This window comes from Mytilus edulis, chromosome 6 (assembly GCF_963676685.1).
Source record: "Mytilus edulis chromosome 6, xbMytEdul2.2, whole genome shotgun sequence".
In the NCBI taxonomy this organism is placed as follows: Eukaryota; Metazoa; Mollusca; class Bivalvia; order Mytilida; family Mytilidae; genus Mytilus; species Mytilus edulis.
In genome coordinates, this window is record NC_092349.1 from 65,552,617 (window position 1) to 65,575,045 (window position 22,429).

The 22,429-nt window shown below is 32.6% G+C and overlaps 1 protein-coding gene across 1 annotated transcript in view; it reads right to left on the reverse strand.

Moving 5' to 3' along the window:
• Positions 1-11,067, reverse strand: part of LOC139528163 (uncharacterized) — a 31,439-nt gene extending 20,372 nt beyond the window's left edge. Inside the window, exons 1-3 of the mRNA XM_071324023.1 lie at positions 11,029-11,067; positions 7,482-7,558; positions 5,523-5,633 (exon numbers count right to left, since the gene is read on the reverse strand). Coding sequence (XP_071180124.1) covers positions 5,523-5,633; positions 7,482-7,533 — 163 coding nt within the window. The 5' untranslated portion in view covers positions 7,534-7,558; positions 11,029-11,067. The remainder of the gene's footprint in view (positions 1-5,522; positions 5,634-7,481; positions 7,559-11,028) is intronic.
• Between the last annotated feature and the right edge of the window lie 11,362 nt (positions 11,068-22,429).

A 22,429-nucleotide genomic window follows, 5' to 3' on the forward strand; every position in this document is an offset into this window, starting at 1 on the left:
TTAATAAATATATTAATTTTCTCATACACATAAGTATAACGAAATCAGTGATATTCCTTTTAATTAGATTAGTTCGTCTAATTTACAAATGTAGTATTATCTGTAGTAAATTTCTTGACTTCTTTATAAAGGATTTGAATAAGAATGTGTCCATAGTACATAAATGCCCCACTCGCAATATCATTTTCCATGTCTAGTGGACCGTTGAATTGAGGGTCAGAACTCTATATTTGGCATTAAAATTAAAAAGATCATATGATATAGAATATGTGTACTGAGTTTCAAAAAAATTATATCTGTACATTAACTTCACTTTCAGGTATAGTGATGTGATTTTTTTTCTGAGACAAGTGCTTGTGACAATCCAAAAGAACTTGTAGTCATTCAATGTTCAGTACTTCAGTACTTTGATTGTTTGAAAATGAGGTAAAAATAGCCTGCCACATTCGGTATGTGTTTTTGTTAAACCTTTTTTTTCTTCTGTTTTGTATCGATCTCATGCGTTAAGCCCTTTCCACTGATTTGTATAGTTTGTTCTTATGCTGTGCTGTAACAAAACTGTCCCAGCTGCTAACAAGCATGTTAAACGCCACAATATATTGCATGTGCCTGCTCCAACTCAGGAGCATGTAGTTCAGTGATTGTCGTTTGTTGATGTCTTTTATATGTGTTTTTCGTAATTAATGTTGTTTTAGAATAGGTCGTTATTTTTCTCAATTGAACTGTTTCATATTTTTCAATTCATGGACTAATGTAGCCGACAATACCGGATGTTTTTTCTCATTGTTGAAGATTATATGATTGCCTATATATAATTGCTTACATCCACTACATTTGAACTTTATGGGATAGTTGACTCATTTGCATTAATACCAAATCTCCTTATTAAAAGTTGAGGGGTGTGTGTATTTCTTTGGAAAATTTCAATGTTTTTCTCCCAGGTCACCCAGTTTGAATAGAATATTTTGACATTTTGCTGTGCTGTTGGATTTGAGTTAAGAGTCAACCAAAGCTCACGGCCTGTTGGTGGGTAGTTGATGACTATATGGTAAGCTCTGAATGTCTTTTTGAGTATTGCATACGGTGATTTGGTGATGTCTTCATGCCATGCATTATCCCATTACTTTATATAGACAGCTTATCAGTCAACCTGATCTATCAAAGTAGCTCTCCTCGCCTTTTGTCTTCTAGGGTCCTTGAGCCCTTCCCTCGCCAACAATATATAGTTTGCTTTATTTGTAAAAGAGGCTAGTTACGCTTCTTTATTATCATCTTAGATTAACCTCTCCAAACTTAAAAGTAATAATCACGCACCCTTATTGTTTAGATTGATAAAGACTTTTGCATCCGTCGACATTATCTTCGATTAAAGTAGTATTGATATGACAACCGCTGTGCATGTATACTTTAACGACCTTTAAATGAATGACAAATGACAACATTGTCATTTTTTGAATGACAACTAAACAGTGTAGGGGAAAGATAAATTGAAAACACTTTCATTTTTCGATTTTAGTTTTTGAGAAATACTTTTGTTTTTCGTTTTTTGTTTTGTGACATCAAAAACGAAAAACGAAAAACTTTTGTTTTTCATTTTGGTTTTTAAGAAATCAAAAACGTCAAATGAAAACACTTTCGTTTTTTGTTTTTTGTTTTTGATATTTCAAAACGAAAAACGATTGGACGCAGATATACACGGACCCAGACAGACAGAAATACCAGATAAACAGACAGACAGACAAGAACACCAGACAGACAGACATATAAAACAGTCAGAAAGATATACAGACAAGACAACCAGACTAGACCATCAAACAGACAGACAGACAAGACAACCAGACTAGACCATCAAACAGACAGACAGACAAGACCACCAAACAGATATATAGACAAGACCACCAGACAGACAAGACAAACAAGACCACCAGACAGACAAAACAAACAAGACCACCAGACAGACAGACAAAAAAGACTACAAGACAGACACACAAGACCACCAGACAGATATACAGAGAAGACCACCAGACAGACAAGACAAACAAGACCACCAGACAGACAGACAAAAAAGACTACAAGACAGATAGACAAACAAATATAATAAAGTCTCCTACAGCTCCACTTCACAGGTCAGGGACTTATATATCTAGTTAACACTAGATGATTAACGATCTTTATCAATCAACAAAATGTTTTATAGCTAATTAGGCATAAGTTCCACACAAATTAATTTAGTTTAATTACCAATTAAACTTAACCAAAGTTAAACTAAAGCAGCATATCTTTGCGTCTTGGCTTTAAAAGCCAAAGATATATATGTAACATAACGTTGCTATGAAATAAAGAGAAGATCATATATATTTGTGTGTTCCTCCAAGGTACATGAAATACTGTTGAGACGAATATACAGATAAGCCTTTTTCAAATGATTTTTACAGTTCGTTCTTATGTTGTACTATAACACCACTGTTCCAGGTTAGGGGATGGTTGGGACTCCGTTAACATGTTTAACCCCGTCACATTACGTACATATGTGCCTGTCCCAAGTCTAGAGCCTGTAATTCAGTGGTTGTCGTTTTGTGCCGTGTTACATATTTGTTTCCCGTTCATTTTTTTTTGTACATTAATTAGGACGTTAGTTTTTTCGTTTGAATCTTAAAACGGTTTATATTTGTCATTTCGGGGTCTTTTATAGCTGACTATACGGTATGGGCTTTGCTAATTGATGAAGGATCTACTGTGACCATTTTTATTAATTTCAGTGTCATCTGGTCTCCTATAAAGAGTTGTCTCATTGGCAATCACACCACATCTTTTTTTTTTAATTTTTTTTATTTTGAACGAGAAACATTTATCAAACATACCAACAAACGACAAGCACTGTTCCTGACTTAAATTCCTGAATTAGGACAGGTGCATATAATAAATGCAGCGGGTTTGAACGTTTTAACAGGCGCCAACCTTCACCCTAAAACTGATACAGCAGTATAACATTACAATTGAAAAGACACACTATAAAATATTAATTGAAAATGGCTTAACTCTTAGACTATAAAAAAATGAATGTAATATGAAATCGTGTACCAGTGTTTGACTGAAATTTCTGTAAATTTACTTTGCATATGTTGTAACGGCTCTTGCTCTTTCTGCATGAAAGAGAATAAACTTTGAGAGAGCAAAAAAAGATAATAATTATGCAACCATCAGCTACATTTTCTTTTATCTGTTTTGACTCCTTATAATTATAAAATCTTGATTTATTTCCTTGCAAAAACTTCTAAGCTTGTTCGATTTCATATAGTATGTGCTGCAACGCATTTGAAAAGATTGGAATTGATGACAGGGGACTCTACAAAGATCCTTTAGTAATCTAAATAAATGTTCATCTGTTGACAAATAGCATTGCACATTAACGTAACAACTGTAAAAATACAAATTTCTTCTACACCGAAAACTTAAATAATCAATTTGAAAAACTAGAGGCTCTAAAGAGCCTGTGTCGCTCACCTTGGTCTATGTGAATATTAAACAATGGACACGGATGGATTCATGACAAAATTGTGTTTTGGTGATGGTGATGTGTTTGCAGATCTTACTTTACTAAACATTCTTGCTGCTTACAATTATCTCTATCTATAACAGTACTTTCTGTGGAAAATGTTATTGAAAATCTTCAAATTTTAAGAAAATTGTTAAAAATTGACTATGAAGGGCAATAACTCCTTAGGGGGTCAATTGACTATTTTGGTCATACTGACTTATTTTCAGTTCTTACTTTGCTGTACATTATTGCTGTTTACAGTTTATCTCTATCTATAATAATATTCAAGATAATAACAAAAAAACAGCAAAATTTCCTCAAAATTACCAATTCAGGGGCAGCAACCTAACAACTGATTATCCGATTCATCTGAAAATTCCAGGGCAGATAGATCGTGACCTGATCAACAATTTTACTTCCTGTCAGATTTGCTCTTAATGCTTTGGTTTTTGAGTTATAAGACAAAAACTGCATTTTACCCCCATGTTCTATTTTTAGCCATGGTGGCCATCTTGGTTTGTTGGCCGAGTTACCGGACACATTTTTTTAACTAAATATACCAATGATGATTATGGCCAAGTTTGGTTAAATTTGGCCCAGTAGTTTCAGAGGAGAAGATTTTTCTAAAAGATTACTAAGATTTACGAAAAATGGTTAAAAATTGACTATAAAGGGCAATAACTCCTAAAGTGGTCAACTGATCATTTTAGTCATGTTGACTTATTTGTAGATCGTACTTTGCTGAACATTATTGCTGTTTACAGTTTATCTCTATCTATAATAATATTCAAGATAATAACCAAAAACAGCAAAATTTCCTTAAAATTACCATTTCAGGGGAAGCAACCCAACAACGAAATGTCCGATTCATCTGAAAATTTCAGGGCAGATAGATCTTGACCTGATGAACAATATTACCTCGTCAGATTTCCTCTAAATGCTTTGGTTTTTGAGTTATAAGCCAACTGCATTTTACCCCTATGTTCTATTTTAGCCATGGCGGCCATCTTGGTTGGTTGGCCGGGTCACCGGACACATTTTTTAAACTAGATACCCCAATGATGATTGTGGCCAAGTTTGGTTAAATTTGGCCCAGTAGTTTCAGAGGAGAAGATTTTTGTAAAAGTTAACGCAGGACGACGACGGACGACACCGGACGCCGGACGCCAAGTGATGAGAATAGCTCACTTGGCCTTTCGGCCAGGTGAGCTAAAAATGTATGAAAAATGTCAACTTAAATTAAAAGATACTGATATATTTCATTTTATCTATTACAATCGTATTTTGGCTTACTGTCAAAAAAGTATATATATCTGTAAAAACAATCACCGACATACCATCTTACGTATGCAGTCAGTGATTAAGTTCGTAATACATAAGTTTTCACCTGTTTAATAACGGTCTAAAAATAATTTTGGGAAAAGAAAGACAATCCAAATTAATAATTTTCACTTTCATACGTACAATGTATGTTATAATGACGCTTGAAAGGTATAAATAACATGAAGTTGACGCTTCATACGTACAAATACCATTGTTAAGTTACATTTAATATATAAAGTAGATACTTATGTCGCTTGTGGTGTTTTCTCTATTATAAGTAAGATGTGTCGACGTACTCGTGGTCGGAGCCTTGTGGTTACTGATACTCTTTTTTCTAACATACGTATCTGGCCCCCGAGTTTTGGCTAAGTAAATGAGTTAAATACTTCGTCATTAAACATCATTTATACAATCCTATTTACATAAACTTGGACATCATTGAAACGACAGTACAAAATTGAAGTTCAACTGTTACAACTCAATTAATGCTATATGACTGGAATATACTCTAAAATAATAGATTTCTTTTATAGTACTGTTTATATGATACTGATTATTTTATTTCAAGATTAAATAGCCAACAAAATATATAAACTATTTAAGGAGTCCTGAATTAGTAAGCAGTACCAACATATTATTATAAATATTTAATATTACTTACAATTTAACTCGTCTGTATTGTCACCACAATTAAAGTCGGCGTCACATCTTAAATCTTTATCAATGCAGTTTCCATCGTCACATTGAAACTCGTTAATACTGCACGATAAACCTAATAGTATAAATAAAATATTAACACAATCACAAGAACAACTTCTATAATTTGAGAATGAACATCATATATGAACTTCCTAGGAAGAAAGATAAGAGTAATATCCCTTAACTTTTTTTTCCGCTTTATAGATGATGTTCTCTTACGAAATAATTTAAAATTTGGTGACTATATTGAAAGCATCTATTCCATCGAACTAGAGATAAAGAATACAACGAATACATTTAAGTCTGCCTCATATCTTGACTTCAACTAGAAAGTAACAATGAGGGTCGGTTGGAACAAAAAATTACGACATGGAGATGATTTCAGCTTCCCAATTGTAAACTTTTCATTTCTATGTAGAAACATTCCAGTTGCGCCTGTATACGGGGTATGTATCTCCCAATTGATACGATTTTCCCGGGCTTGTCTTTCCTATTCTGATTTCCTAGATAAAGGGTTGCTGCTCACAAGGAACCTATTAAACCAAGTGATCCAAATAATGAAGTTGAAATCATCTCTTCGTAAATTTTACGGACGCTATTACCAGTTTATTGACCGTTATGGAATAACCGTTTCACAGATGATATCGATTATGTTCCTTGTGTCCCTTTTCACAACGAATGTGAACTATCAAATTATAATATTTACCGGATTTGTAATAACATGAGGAACACAACGGGTGCCACATGTGGAGCAGGATCTGCTTACCCTTCTGTTATTGACAGGGTTCGCATGGCTTAGTCATTAGTTTTTTTTATGTTGGTTTCTTGTGTACTTTTATTTGTCTGTTTCTCTTTTTTGATTTTTTTGCCATGGCGTTGTCAGTTTATTACCGATCTATGAGTTTGACTGTCCCTCTGGTAACTTTCGTCCCTCTTTTACTATTAAGTTAAAGACACATTAAAGTTTATAATATTTAGTTGTAACCTCCATGTTTCAAAGATTTTATCAGAAGGTGGAATTTTTGATAACATTTTGAAATGTCAATATATAAGATAATGATAATTATAGTATAAGAAATCTACTACAGTGATAAAAACAATCCAATTAATCTGTTAAATATTGATTTATTGATGTTTGCTTAGCTAACAATAACTTCTATCAAGGAAAAACACCATGATAAATCGCTTATCTAGAATTAAAATAAGCTATCACCATCGGAACTTGTGACAATATTACAATTGGATTATGTCGTTGATATCTTCACTTGCCTTTTAAAACATGAAACATTTATCATTTCCAATGCCCGTCTTTTCTTATGACTTTCCACAAACATTTTCTTTTTATACTTTAATGATACATAGTACACTTTTAGTAACAAAAGCTATCTAGTTCAAATGATCCGCATCTGATATGAATATTTACATACACAATATAAATATTTCCTTCATGTTATGGACGAGGTGAATGGTCGTGAACATTTAGACTGTCACTGAAACATGAAGATATATTGCATAGGGACAGAAATTTAGCCTTGCAACATGCAAATAACGGGCCTTTCCAAGTTAATAAGAGATCAGTGCACTGTCTAAAACAAGGCTTAAATTGAATTGTCTACATTATGACTGGTGGTGGCTGGGTACTTGTATAGCAAACACAGCAAACTAGACGCCCTACTTTGTTAGTTTTACTGCCGGTCGGAAGAAGACCATATTTATATCCACCTTCGGATCTAAATTTAAATCCAAAGATTCTTTAGTTAATTTGACAAAATACATCTACAATTAATTATTATAATACATATTTAGCGACCGAATAACTAAATATGTAAATCACTATTTGTCTCATTTTGAAGCATTCAGACAGATTGTTAGTTATAAGAAAATATATAGGGATAATCCATCTAAGTAACATTATATATACCCGTTATAATCTCTTTACTGAATGCGAGTAGATACAGGATGTTAAGAATCATTGCCGCTGACTTGTTTTTCAAATTACTGTCAAAAAAGGTAAAAAGATTTATTATACCCTAATGATTGTTTTATCATTGAGACTCCATTCTACAAAACGGAGGTATGCAAGAACCATCATAACTGCATAATTATATAATTCGTACTTATAACTCCTCTATCTTTTTTCACATTTTAATCTATGTGAAAACCTAGGTTACATTTGATTGCAGACATACATGAATATGGTTTACTGTCACCTTGTTCAAAGCCAAAAGAAATTATTTTACAAAACAGTCATGTATCTAAAATTGAAATCATAATGTCTGTCTGGACATTACCACTATTTTCAAAATACTTCTCATTATACGAAACGCGCGTCTGGCGTACTAAATAATAATCCTGTTACCTTTGATAACTAGTAACAATTCATTTTATAGCTTTAAATAAAAATAGGAGAGAATTAATAAATTGCATTTCGTTATTATAATATATCTGATTCATTTTGATATGATTTCGTTTTGTTTCTTTTCGTTCCGTGGATTCCCATTTCTTTTTTTTTTCGTTGTTATTGTTTTGTATTATTTTGTTTCATTTCATTTTGTTTAAGGCATCAACTATCTCCTACACATATTTGATTCGAATGCTGAAATAATCTCAGCTAACGTTTTCACCACGTTGTTAAAACAATAAATTTTGTAGTTTTTATATAAATATAAATTTCATGTCTTGTTCAACACGGATTTGGTCTTCAACAGGATTGTTTTTAATTAGTTAGTTTGAAGACAAAAGCATTACTGGTCTGTCGTGGTATACTGAACAGATAATACGTATTGTTGAGGTGTATCGATGTTGGGAAATAATCATTGAAGGCTTTATTCTTTTTCCTCTCAAATTACTTTGCGCTGTTAAATTTGTCCATTGACAAGTTACTAATCTTATGTTGTCCATTGGTAAATAAATGGTCGAAGCTGAAAATACCCAAAGTTTGCCCATTACGACCAGAATATCTTAGCAAAAACATAAAAATCGAATATGATTTGTTAACTCTTTGACGATAACCAACATCAAGAATATTGAATTAAACTAATTTTCGTTTAACACATTTGTATCCTTTCAAGTTTTTGTGTGCTTTTCCCCCAGTCAAGCTAGTGGTCAACATGTTTCTTAACTTTCTTAGCATGTGTTTTTGTATGTTTTAAAAGCGCTTTTGACGCCCGAAATTTAAAAGTGCGTGTTTTTTTTTTTAATTTTCATTAACTACCACTGGCCGATACAAGTTAGACCATGAGTGTAGTCAGTGTTTCGTTTCAACCAATTATTTCTTAGATTCTCCGTTTATGAATTACAAAATCGTAAAGAAACTGCAATTCTATTTATTGGTGTTTTTGTCATTATCATTCAGTATATCGTGATTAAGTCTTACACATCTTTGACTTTCAAATGTTTTGGTTGGAGAGTTCCTGATTGAGGTAAATTCATTAATTAATCTTACAATACATGATCTTATTTTAGGTATCATGGTTTAATGCGCATGTAAAACTAACTAACCCCCTCATTTATTGCATGTATCCTTTTAGAGTACCTGAACCCGGTGTTGATCATTGTTGGTTGATTAGTATGGTTGTTTTTGTCAGAGTGCTCCATTGTTTGTGATCTATATGATCTTTTGTGTCATTGGGTGATTTTACAATAAAGATTTTTTTCTAAAGATACATATCATAGTTGAAACAATCAATTGTGTGTTTGTGATAATGAATGTTAACGCTTTCTGCTAAAAGGTCGAATTAGTAATCAAAGTTACCAGGATTATAATTCAGAACGCCAGACGCGCGTTTAATCTACATAAGACTCATCAGTGACGCTCAGATAAAAAAAAGTTATATAGCCAAACAAGTAATAAGTTGAAGAACATTGATGATCCAAAATTCCAAAATATTGTGCCAAATACGGCTAAGATAATCTATGCCTGGGTTAAGAAAAGCCTTATTTTTTTATAAAATTAAATGTTTTGTGAACCGGAAATTTATAACAAATGACCACATAATTGATATTTATGTCAACACCGAAGTTCTGACTACTGGGCTGGTGATACCCTCGGGGACAAAACGATTAACAATTTAAGATACCATAGTTATTCCACTTTCGTGACATCTTGAATATTATATAAATGTGCATCCTTCAATCACTTTAAAAATGATTTGTAGGTTTACCTTTTACTCATTTTGTTTCTATTTTTAGAATTAAAAATATCCCGATATATTTATAAAGAAGAATATTTTTCTGAATTGATCTAAGTATCGGTCTGTATTTCAGAACCAACATTGTAAACATCTGATTATAAATTGCTCTTCAACTTCGAAGATAATTTGCTCTTCCAATTATTATGAAATTAAATTAAAAATGGAAAGTTTGAATTCAAATGGCGAAATCAAAAGCTCAAACATACCAAACGAATTGATAACAACTGTCATATTCCTGACTGGGTGTAGGCATTTTCTCATGCAGAAAATGGTACATTATACCTGATTTTACAGTAAGCTAATCCTCTCACTTGAATAACAGCATAACATTTGTGTATTGACAACAATGTGTGAAGAAACCAAACAGACATAATATGTAAAACGTTAAAAGTAGGGGTATAGCAGTCAACAATGTGTTATAATTTTAATCTCTATAAACATGATAAAAGCAAGTAAATATATAATCAAAGAAAAACAAAAAACGTAGGAAAAGAGCACAAACGCAAAAACAAAAGACTTTACCATAGCAAAATTACACAATGACGGGATGTTTTAGTAATCAACCACTTCAAATGGATATTATCAACAAACAGACTAAACAGTAAAAGCAATGAATTACAAGTCAAATAAAATAAAACTTTTACACGTTATAAAGATGATAAAAAAAAAACGACAGTACCTTAAATCTGTACTTCAAGACCATTCTGTATTGTTTGTGAAGCTGACACGGATAATTTAGCAACTACGTCGAAGTATCTTCCGATGAATTATATTTTAGAAAAAGGATGAGACGTTCTTTAACATACCCCGGGTTCATCAATCACGACTACAGTCTGTTCTTATTTGTAAACAAAGTTATTTTTAGTATTTTTGTGTTGTGTTCAACTATTTTCGTGTATTCAATGACATTTAATTTAATTATAAAAAGACAAAAATCTGGGTTTTTTGTGTGAGTATTATAGTGGTTAACTTTTAAAGTAACACATATTTAATTTATTCGTGTATCATAATCGTAAATACAAAATAATGAAGGTGTGGTATCATTGGTAATGTGAAAAAAACTACCATAGACCAACAACTAGGATGTAAACACCTACACGTCCACTGTAAAATAGCTTGATCTAATACATGGAAATAAATAAAATAATACCAATAATTAATAAAATAAAGATAAATAAAATGAAATAGCACATCTTACAATAGTATATCACAGAAGTTAAGTAATACCTTTGACAATTCTTTCAGATTAATATGATCACGTAAATGTTTACTTACTTTATAAAACGTTTTGTATATCAATATATAGAAAATCACTCAACCCACCTGATATACGCATTTAAAAGACACAGATCATTGAATATTAAGTATGGGGATTTCCACAGTAAGTAAATTGATACCACTAACTGGTTTAAAGTTTTATTTGTTTTAATAACAATACTACATTCGTATTATTGAACAGCAGAACACTAGTATTGCCTTTATTTATCAAAAGGAAAAAAAACAATGGTTCAATATATTACATAAAATCACTACTGTACTATAGAAAGGAAAACAAATATCTGTATATATTCACAGTTGTGTCGGATATAGCATGTAAAGTAAAATTTGTTTAAAACGGTGCAAGAAAAAGCGTTCATACAAAATTAAACTTTATTGAAATACAGAATACTTGAACACACCCGCGAAATAGCGGGGAAATAGAGGGTATGTAAACTGTAAAAAAAATAAACCTGGAGAATTCCAGGAGAGGTATCAAAAGTCAAAGGTACTTGGGGACTTGGCACATTTTTTTTGCCCTCCCCTTTTCCCCAAAAAAAACGATTTTATTCTTTGTTTTTCTGTATACTTTGAACATACATATATATATATATATATATATATACTATAATTACTATAGAAAACGGTCACTGATATATTAAAAGTCACCCCAGTAAACATTGAAATTTATACTAAATTATAGCAAATTTATACAATTTATTCATAGTATATATATATGTATGTAGTATACAGAATATTTCAGTGACCGCCGTGGATAGAAAACTATTGGAACTGATAATATATATAAATAGCAAATACACTTTATCTATAGTAAATGTATGATCATAGTATACAGAAAAACGCAAAAAATAATTGTTCTGTCCCAAATACTTATGCAAATTATGTTTAATTTCAAAACAGGCCTAAAGGGCAGCGGAAGTCTTTTATATTCCTAAAAAAGTCAGTCCGATGACGGAAAAGTCTATGGACGCCTATATGTTCGTTTTCCTCCCAAAATAACCCAAACTGAAATTCTTTTAAGCAAAGATGATAAATGCTAGAACACACCCGCGAAATCGCGGGCATCCAGAGCGTGGTTGGAAGTATGTAGTGTTGTAAGATGAATTTTTGTAAAACAAATTAATGACTGGAGAGTTTCAGGAAAGGTAATAAAAGTTATAGGTACTTGGGGACAGGAAAATTATTTTCAACCCCTTCTCCTTTTTCCCCAAAATTTCCAATTTTTGTTTTCTATTTATTTCAATATGAACAAACGTTTAGTATGTTTTTAACATACATTACATTAAATAAAGTGTGTTTGTTTTTTAGTATCAATTCTCAGTTAACTAATCAATCCACGGTGGTCATTCATATATTATATAGACCATCTCTATATATTTAATATACTTAGTAACCCGATGAATTTTTGTAAAAGATTTTATGACTGAAGAATTTCAGAAAAACTATTAAAAGTTATAGGTACCTTGGGACAATGACAATGTTTTTTCTAGCCCGGCTCCTAATTTGTTTCTTCCAAAACTCCGATAATTTTTTTTCTATTGATTTCAATAATGTTAGCGTTTATCTGTATAACATACATTACCATAAATAAAGTTTATTTGCTTTTTACTATCAACTCTCAATTTACTAATCGATTCACGGCGGTCATTGACATATTATATAGACCCTCCCTATTTTATAAACTCTTCATTTCAGTGAATAGTAAACTTGAAAAAGATAGAAGATAGTGAATATACGTTATTCATAGTCTTTGGTATGTACAAAGAACAGAACAAACGCAAACCGGATGTCTATTCTGACTTAAAATTTGGTCCAATGACGGAAAAATATTCGGATGCAGTTTATTTTTGTTTTTCTCCCAAAATAACCCAAACTGAATAATCATAAGAATGGATGACAAATGCGACACTACTTAGTACCTATAGGACACAGAGACATGATGATTAATTTATTGTGGGAGGGAGAGAAGCGTCACACAAAATGAGGTATTCTCGTTTAATAGTATAGATTTATCATAATTGTTTTTTTCTTTAAAATACAAACAATAGTAACAGTAATCGTTTTGGTTGACTTCACAGAGGCCAGCTAACGTAAAACATATCAATTCCCTTTAGACATTTTTATGTGAAGGAATATTGCCAATGTGCTTAAATAATTAATTTATACTAAAGACGTTTTTCAATATTCATTCGCCGTTGTCATCAATTGCATATTGTGGTACTAAAATGTTATGTTTTACTTTTAAAACGATCACCTTCAAAAGTTCTACTGATGTCTACGAATGATTTTCTGACGTCATGCAGTTATTCACTTTTAATTCAAGACGTCAAATGTTTCAAATTGAGAGGCATTATTCTGCAATAACCGGAATGTGTAGTATAACGTTATGTCAGACAAAGCATACTCTCAGATCTGAAATTATTGTCTTTTTGTTATTGGGATATATAAGTACCCGGCCACGTACACTCTCTGTTTTATTTCTATTTGTATCCACCTGATGTAATTTAGTGGTTGTCGTTTGTTTATGTATTACATATTTGTTTTTCGTTAATTGTTTGTACATAAATTAGGCCGTTAGTTTTCTCGTTTGATTTGTTTACCATTGTCATTTCGGGGCCTTTAATAGCTGACTATGCGGTATGGGCTTTGCTCATTGTACGGTGACATATAGCTGTTAATTTGTGTGTCATTTGGTCTCTTGTGCAGAGTTGTCTCATTGCCAATCATACTACATCTTCTTTTTCTATATACAACTACAAGTAAAAATACTAATTTCTATTCCAATTTGAGTGTCAATGACTAACCTATTAACCGGTTAATACAAAGGACAAGCGTGATTCTAATTTGACGTTCTTCCAACGCTTTGTATACTCGATTATGGTTAACTACGAATAAATTGATGAGGAGATGGATGGGTAGTTCCCTTCTCCCTCCAGCCATTCAGAAATTCCTTCAACCCTGCCCCTCAATCATAGACGAAAAACGGGTAAAATTTGTTTCCCTAAATAGTCTTGTGAAGACCTGTTGGTGACCTTCTGCTGTTCTCTGTTCTATGGTCGGGTTGTTTGTTGTCTCTTTGACGCATTCCCCATTTCCATTCTCAATTTGATTTTGTTTTACTCCCCGGCTTTTTCCCTCTCGTTTGCATGTGACCTTATCATAAACTGACAACGTCATGATTTATGCGGATGTCTTAATCTTTCTCTAACATCGTATGCGTTTTATAAATGTTTACCTGAGATCAAACGCCTAAAATTATGTCATTGAACGATGGCTTCAGAATAAAAACAGTTGGACAATCGGGAGCATCTGGTATGGAATTGTCAACATGTAATGGCAGCCATTGTTTGGTGGTGGTTTTAGCAACAAGACAACGCACAAATGTGAAACTGAGAGACCTCAAAACATGAACAAATAACCATGGTGGTTAAATGGATGGTGAAAGTCTATGTCATAAAATAAGAGTAAGATGATCATTTATATATCCATCCAAATTTGTCTTTGTCCGTTTTTGTTAAAGTCTTATGCATGTCATTTATTAATTTTCTCTGATATTTCGTCAATATTAACACTGTGTTCAAATTAGGAAACAACAATTGATTCCATTCACCGTGAGCACTTCGATCAAATATTATGTCTGTTCCTGTCCTTTAGAATATAAACAAATAATGGGGGCATGTATTATATTGATTTGAACTATACTTTATCTCTATCGCTTGATGTAGAGTATTATGGGCAAACCCGTGGTAACATCAATATAAACTCAACCTCCAGAAATTATTTCTTGAATATATGTATATTGATGATGACAATAAAGAAAAATCTTCCCCTTTATTTTTAATTGCACAAATATCAAGATGAACCGAGAGTACATAAATTATAGTATTTATCTTTAGATCGACGCATAACATATTGTTTTCAGAAACTTATCAAATGAAACAAAGTTTAATATTAGATTTCCAATAACAATTTGCAGTATCATCACTGGATATAGTTTCTCTTAATTTGGTATTATGTTCATTGTCTAAGAAAAACAACTTAACTCTTCATATACCAACATATATATAGGTACTCTTTTTGTAATTGTACAGTAATGCTGTTTTTCTTAGACTATGGGTAGTGAATCAGGCCAAGGGTACCTATATCTGGTGATGATGAATCACCGTGAATAACAAGCACGGAAAGATCTCTTGTGGTTGTTTTCACAATAAAGGTAACACAATACGCATATTAAATCTAAAATAGTACGTTCATAAGTGGAAAACCAAACTAAAACAAAATATGTCATACCAAATTAGGTAATTTAATGCAATTAGATATATATGTTATAAAGATGGACTGGGGGTTTTCTCTCTCTAAGGTTGTATATCGTGGATCCGTTTGATTCCTTTGATTATACATTAGTGACATACATTAATAAAAAAAAAAGAACTATGCATAGTCGTGTAATTGAAGATTATATGAAAACACATAGTTACATTGATTTAAAAATAAAAATATGCTTATCCGAGTAAATACAGATTATTTAAACATAAAATATATGTTAACTATTTAATTGAAGAAATATAAATTGTATTAATATATTTACTAAAAAAATGTAACTTCCTTGTGAACATTTTAACAACAAAATGTCTGAATTAACATATTCGGTAAAGATGACTTCCTTGTCAGCGTTTAAAAACGTAAAGACAAATTGTATTACCTGGTTATCAGACATGAATCAGATACTAATTTAAAGGACTCTAACTATAATAAAATATAACCTATGCAATATCTTATCAAAATACCTTTAAGTTCCGGTTAGAAAATAATTTCTTTTTAAAGGGATTGTCACTTTACTAAATCAGCAAAACTATTTTAAAGGGAAAATAAAATATGAATAAATACAAATAAAAGCTCATTTGTCCGCATTCTTGTCACTTTTTAAATCGTTCAAAAAAAGGTGTATAAGAATTATTAGTGAATATGTTACAAAAGCGTTTTTGGTTTTTATTATGTTAAAGCATGTAAATATCGAACCAGAAAAAATGATTCAGTAAAATATTTTTTAAAGAAATAATTTAACTTTTGTTATGTAACCGATTATTCGTAAAGATAATTTCAGCAATCCCATGTCTCTAGACTTTTCCCTCATTACCATAACTTTGTTTGTATATGACCGTCGTATTTGTCGAGATATGCGTTTTAAAGATCAAATAAATAAAAGCAACAGTAGTATACCGATTTTCGAAATTCATAATCGATTCAGAAAAAAAAATCCAGTGTACAAACTAGAACTAACGGAAACACATCAAATACAAGAGGGAAACAATAAAACAACAGAAAAAGTGCGACAAAAACCAAACGACAATGTAACACGCACAGAATCGAACTATAATTCGATTTAAAGGGCTCGACCATTAAATCTCGTTATCAGAGGAATACCAGCAATAGTTCATTAGCAGGTCAAAGCAGACGCGCATGTCTAAATTTATTACACTACATATATAAATTAACTGCTCTTGCACTCTCATCACAAATATTGCAAACGCTATCTTCAAGGATTTATATTGATCTAAGGCCAGACTATTGATTTAACTTATTATACACATGATTACTTGATATTAATTTTAATATATTCAATCGATTTTATTTGTTAATGTTTACTATATGTCTATATAACAAATTATGATGTTTAATTTAATTTAATTTTAGTTTCATTCACATTATTGCTTTGTCTTTTATTGAGGCATCTAATAATGATGCTATCCATGCTAATTGCATTCTGTTATGCAGATTATTCTGATTACTTCCTATGATGTATGTAATTTATACTAAATTTACGATGCACGCCGAGAGTCATCTATATGGCTAGACAATACAATAATACATGGTACAGCTAATTGTTATTTGATGTTGCAAATTATTTAAGAGAATTATACTTAACTAGGCTTCCGTTAAGAAATATTTGGTAAATGCTTTAAATTGACATTTGATTAATTGATTTATCATGAATTCTTTTCCATCATAAATATCGCGTTGTTTATTTCATGTTTACTTTTATATTTAGTTAAACATATATTTTAAGATTGGTAACTATTTTTTATTTTATTTATAGGAAGGTTAGTGATGCCTAGGGGAAAAACTGTCGCGAGGGGAAAAGGAGTTAAAAGAAGGAGAACAGCCGTGTTAATGATAATGACAGGACAGCTGCACTGACTCAAACAGAACATGATGTAGTGCCGCCACAGACGCAAATGACAACATCTAATGCATCAGGACCATCTACCACGTTTAACAGTTCAGTGGATTTACCGAATAATGAAGAGTCGTATTCACAAAACATCAATGAATAAGGTACATTTCAAAATTTTGAATCTAATGTTAATTCTGTACATGAAATTGCCAGCATTAGCAATGATTTGGGTGATAATGTTTCTTGCAATATCAGACACAAAATCTTAAATGGTGAATATATTGATCTGGATTGTTTATTGTCGAACCCAGTACCTATTGATGATAATTCTAATACTTTAATAATTAAAGATGGTGTTCTACAATCTAAACCAAAAGCATCAACAGTAAAGATTAATAGTATTGGTCAGTGGACTGATGCATTCCTGGTTTTCATTGACCTGTCAAGTCATTTGGGAGAGGCAAGAGGGCTTCTGAAACACATGAGTAGCATACGACTGGGAGCTAGTAGGGTTCCCGGTTTAGGCTGGAAGAGGTATGACGAGCAATTCCGTTTAAAAAAAATAAGAATGCCGTCTTGTAACTGGGGAACAGTTGATTTAGAGCTTTGGTTACTCTTCATGTATGATGATAACACACAATTTAATCTAAACCCTGTAAAAGAGGGACGAAAGATACCAAAGGGACAGTCAAACTCATAAATCTAAAACAAACTGACAGCGCCATGGCTAAAACTGAAAAGGACAAACAAACAAGAGCACACACGAAACAACATAGAAAACTAAAGAATAAACAACACGAACCCCACTAAAAAACTAGGGGTGATCTCAGGTGCTCCGGAAGGGTAAGCAGATCCTGCTCCACATGTGGCACCCGTCGTGTTGCTTATGTGATAACAAATCCGGTAAATAGTCTAATTCGGTAGGTCACAGCTCCTACTCAGACTTTGTAATACGTCATCAGTGTCTGAGTAGAAAGTTGATGAAACAGGGGTATGTCAAAGAACGTCTCGTTCTTTTCTTAAAAAAATTTATCGGAAGGTACCAAGACCTTGTTGATAAATATTCCGTATCAACTTCTCAAATAATACACGATGGTCTTGATGTATAGATTCTTCGTACTGATGTTGTTTATCATCTTAACAACGTGTTTTATAGTTCTTTCATTTGTCTTTGTTCTATTATTAATATTACTTTTACTGTTGAATGGTTTCATGTGATATCCGTTTCACGTGGCTCGGTACTTATACATCTCGTCAATGTGTTTGTATTGGTTTTCATTTGTTTGTGGTTCGTTTTGTATTTGCGACTTTTTGTATTGTTCTTTTGTTCTTATAAAGTGACTCTGTACTTTAAAAGATCCCGTCAGTATGATATTGTTCTATTATATGTCATTATGATATATTTCTATTATGAATTACAATATACGTTGAACCACAAACGTCAAAATCATTCAATCGTGTAGTGGAATTAACTATTTTTGGATTCTTATATATTCTATAGATAACTTTTGGACTAGTTTAAATCTCGGTCTATTTCTTAAATTTATTCTTACATACTTTTGATTTTTTAACCCTGTATGCTAACATTCCCATGAAAATTTTAAAATTGTTTGTACGCACATTGAACGACAAATTTATGTGACGTATAAAATTTTCTGACGTCAGACACTCAAATCAATAAATGTGTTCGTAGATAGTAGATGTTTTTGTGTTCTGTTAAATTGTTCCTATTAAAATTGTTAAACGATGATGACTGATGTACCCATATTTTGACTATTATATTTATTGTGTCTGTTTATTTATCGCATCAATGTAAAAATATCAGAAATTGATGAGACTGTCATTAAAGTGAGAGGGTTAGCGCTATAGAACCAGGTTGAATCCACCATTTTCTACATTTGAAAATGCCTGTACCAAGTCAGGAATATGACAGTTTTTGTCCATTCGTTTTTGATGCGTTTTGTTATTTGATTTTGCCATGTGATTATGGACTTTCCCAATTGATCTTCCTCTAACGTTCAGTATTTTTGTGATTTTACTTTTTCATGAAAGGGAAGGGGATTGTAGTTACGACGTAAGGAACATATCCGATATCATTTGTGAAACGGTTATTCCATAACGGTCAACCAACTCGTGATGGCGTCCGTAAAATTTACGAAGGGATGATTTCAACTTCACCATTTGGAACTCTTGGTTTAATAGCTTCCTTGTGAGCAGCAACCCTCTATCAAGAAAATCATGATAGGAAATGCAAGCACGGGAATACCGTATGCAGGTGCTGCTGGAATGTTGCTACTTAGAAATGGAAAGTTCACAATTGGAAAGCTGAATCTCTTTTTTCGTAAAGTTTTGTTTTCAACCGACCCTCATTGTCAATTTCTAGATGTTAGTCAAGATATGAGGCCGACTTAACTGTATCTGTAGTATCCTTTATCTCTAGCTCGATTGGATAGATGCGTTCCACATAGTCACCAAATTTTGAATTATTTAGTGAAAGAACATCATCTATGTAGCGAAAAGTAGGATTAAAGGATATTGCTACTTCTTATCTTTCTTCCTAAGAAGTTCCTGCAAGAAGTCAGCCTCATAATAATAAAGAAACAAGTCGGCAAGTAGATAACTAATGCGTATAAATGTTATGATTATAACAATGGATCCTGTACTAGGCCTAACTGTCATTATTCACATAGTTGTTTACGTTGTTCAGGTATTCACCCATCGGTAAACTGTACACGATTTCATGGTGCTCAGACAAATTTTAATTTTAGGCTTGGTCCTATATTCGCTGCTGGACAACCAAATAACAGTTCGCAACGAGTCTCGAGTGCTAATCCAAGGGCAGCTGTCAGATTCCAGCGACCAGCTTTCCACGGTTCATTCAATCGCTAATACGCCAATTAAATTTGATGTTCTTTGCAAGTTTCTGGAAAATTATAGTAATAAAACAGTTGCTTCAGAATTATATTTGGGATTTTTGGAAGGTTTTCGTCTAAATTATACTGGACCTAGGATGACTACTGATTGTAGAAAATCATTGTTTTTGGCAATGAAGTTGAAGTTACAAAAAAATTATTGAAAGAAATTAATTTGGGAAGAATAGCTGGTCCATTTAACAATATACCAGTTTTTAATCTAAGATTGTCTCCGATTGGCTTATGTCCTAAAAAGGATGGTTCTTGGAGGCTTATACAGCATTTATCATACCCACACAGTTTAAGCGTAAATGATTATATCGATAAGGGCTTGTGTTCTGTGACTTGTACGTCGTTTGACCATGCACTAGATAGGGTGGGTAGCCAAGGAAAGTTCGTCCTAATTGGAAAAGAAGATACCAGCTCGGCATTTAGGCTTTTACCAGTAAACCCGGATGATTTCGAGTTATTGGGTTTCAAATTTTTGGACTTTTACTTCGTGGACCGCTGTTTGCCTCAAGGTTGTAGTCTGTCTTGCGCAACGTTTGAGAACTTCTCAACATTTCTAGAATGTATCTTTAAGGACAAAACGGGATCGGAAAGTGTTATACACTACTTAGATGATTTTTTGTTTGCAGGCCCGGGGACTGATTCAACTTGCCTTAACCTGGTGAGTTAATTTGATTGTTTATGTGATCACTTAGGAGTTCCTTTGGCACATGACAAGACCGTCGGTCCAACTCATGTTCTTACTTTTTTGCGGCTTAAAATTAATACAATTGAAATGTCTGTAAAAATTCCCAAAGAGAAATTACTGAAATTGAAAACAATAATTTCAAATTTGTTAGGCAAAAAAAGAACAACATTACGTGTTCTCCAGTCTTTTACAAGCATTTTGAATTTTTGTTCGAGAGTGATCCCTACGGGTAGGGCATTCAACAGACGTTTTTATTATGCAATGTCAGGAATATTAAATCCTCGGCACCATATAAGGCTCACTGCGTCAATTAAGGACGACATAAGGCTGTGGTCGTTATTTTTAGATTGTTTTAATGGCAAATTTTATTTTCCCGATTCCGATTGGATATCAAATGTTGATATGGAGTTATTTACTGATAGTGCTGGGAGTGCGTTTGGTGGATGTGCTTCGTATTTACATCCTAATTGGGCTTTCTTTCCTTGGCCGTCATATTGGTTAGGTTGCGATATATTAAAGGACATTACATTTTTAGAGTTATTTCCTATTGTTTTAGCCTTTCATTTGTGGTATGCGATCTTTGCGAATAAGAAAATTGTCTTACACGTTGACAATAAAGCACTTGTTCATATCTTGAATTCTAAAACGTCTAGATCATGAAGGGTAATGCATATTCTTCGTCCTTTAGTCTGAAAAGCTATGTTTTATAATATCCAGTTCAAAGCAATGCATATTACATCAAACAAAAACTGTATTGCGGATGCAATTTCTCGTCAACAGTGGCCACGGTTTTGTCGCATGTCACCAGAGGCGCTACAAGAACCAGAAAAGGTCCCACAGTCTTTTCTTCAAGTGATCTCAAATTTGAATCCAACAAGTTGTTAACGGCGTCAATCTCACCAAACACAAGTGACACTTATGAAACTGCTGTCAGGTCATTTTATCAATTTAGATCTTCACACGGACATGCCATTGTTTGGCCACCCACACTTAATGTTATCTGTAACTTTATAGCATATTTATCTTGTGCGAGGTTATGCTCCGTCTACTGTCAAGTCTTATATTTTTGGTATAGCCTTTAAATGTAAAATGTTAAATATTACTGATAACACTCACAATTTTATAATTAAGAAAATGTTAATTGGAATGGAAAGGCTTGACAAACGAGTGGATTCAAGATTGCCAATTACACCACAGATTTTAGATAAATTGATTTCACTATTACCATCTGTATGTCTCTCACAGTATGAGACCTTATTGTTTTCGGGGTTGTTTAGTTTGGCGTATTTTGGTTTTTTCAGGATAGGGGAATTAGTAGTCAATAAATCACTGGCACATTCTCACACTTTGTCGTTAGATGATTTTAGTTTTTCAGAAAATAACGTTTCTATCAACCTTAAATTTTCAAAAACTGATCAGTTAGGCAAAGGTAGTTTAATAATTATACCTTCAATTAATTATCATGTATGTCCTGTTCATTTATTAAAGAAGTATTTTATTGCCAGGCCCAAAGCATTCATACACTTCGGTGGAAACTATGTTACACGTTATCAGTTTAACGCTGTTCTAAAGAAAGCTCTGAATGTGGCGAATATAAAATCGGATAATTTTCAA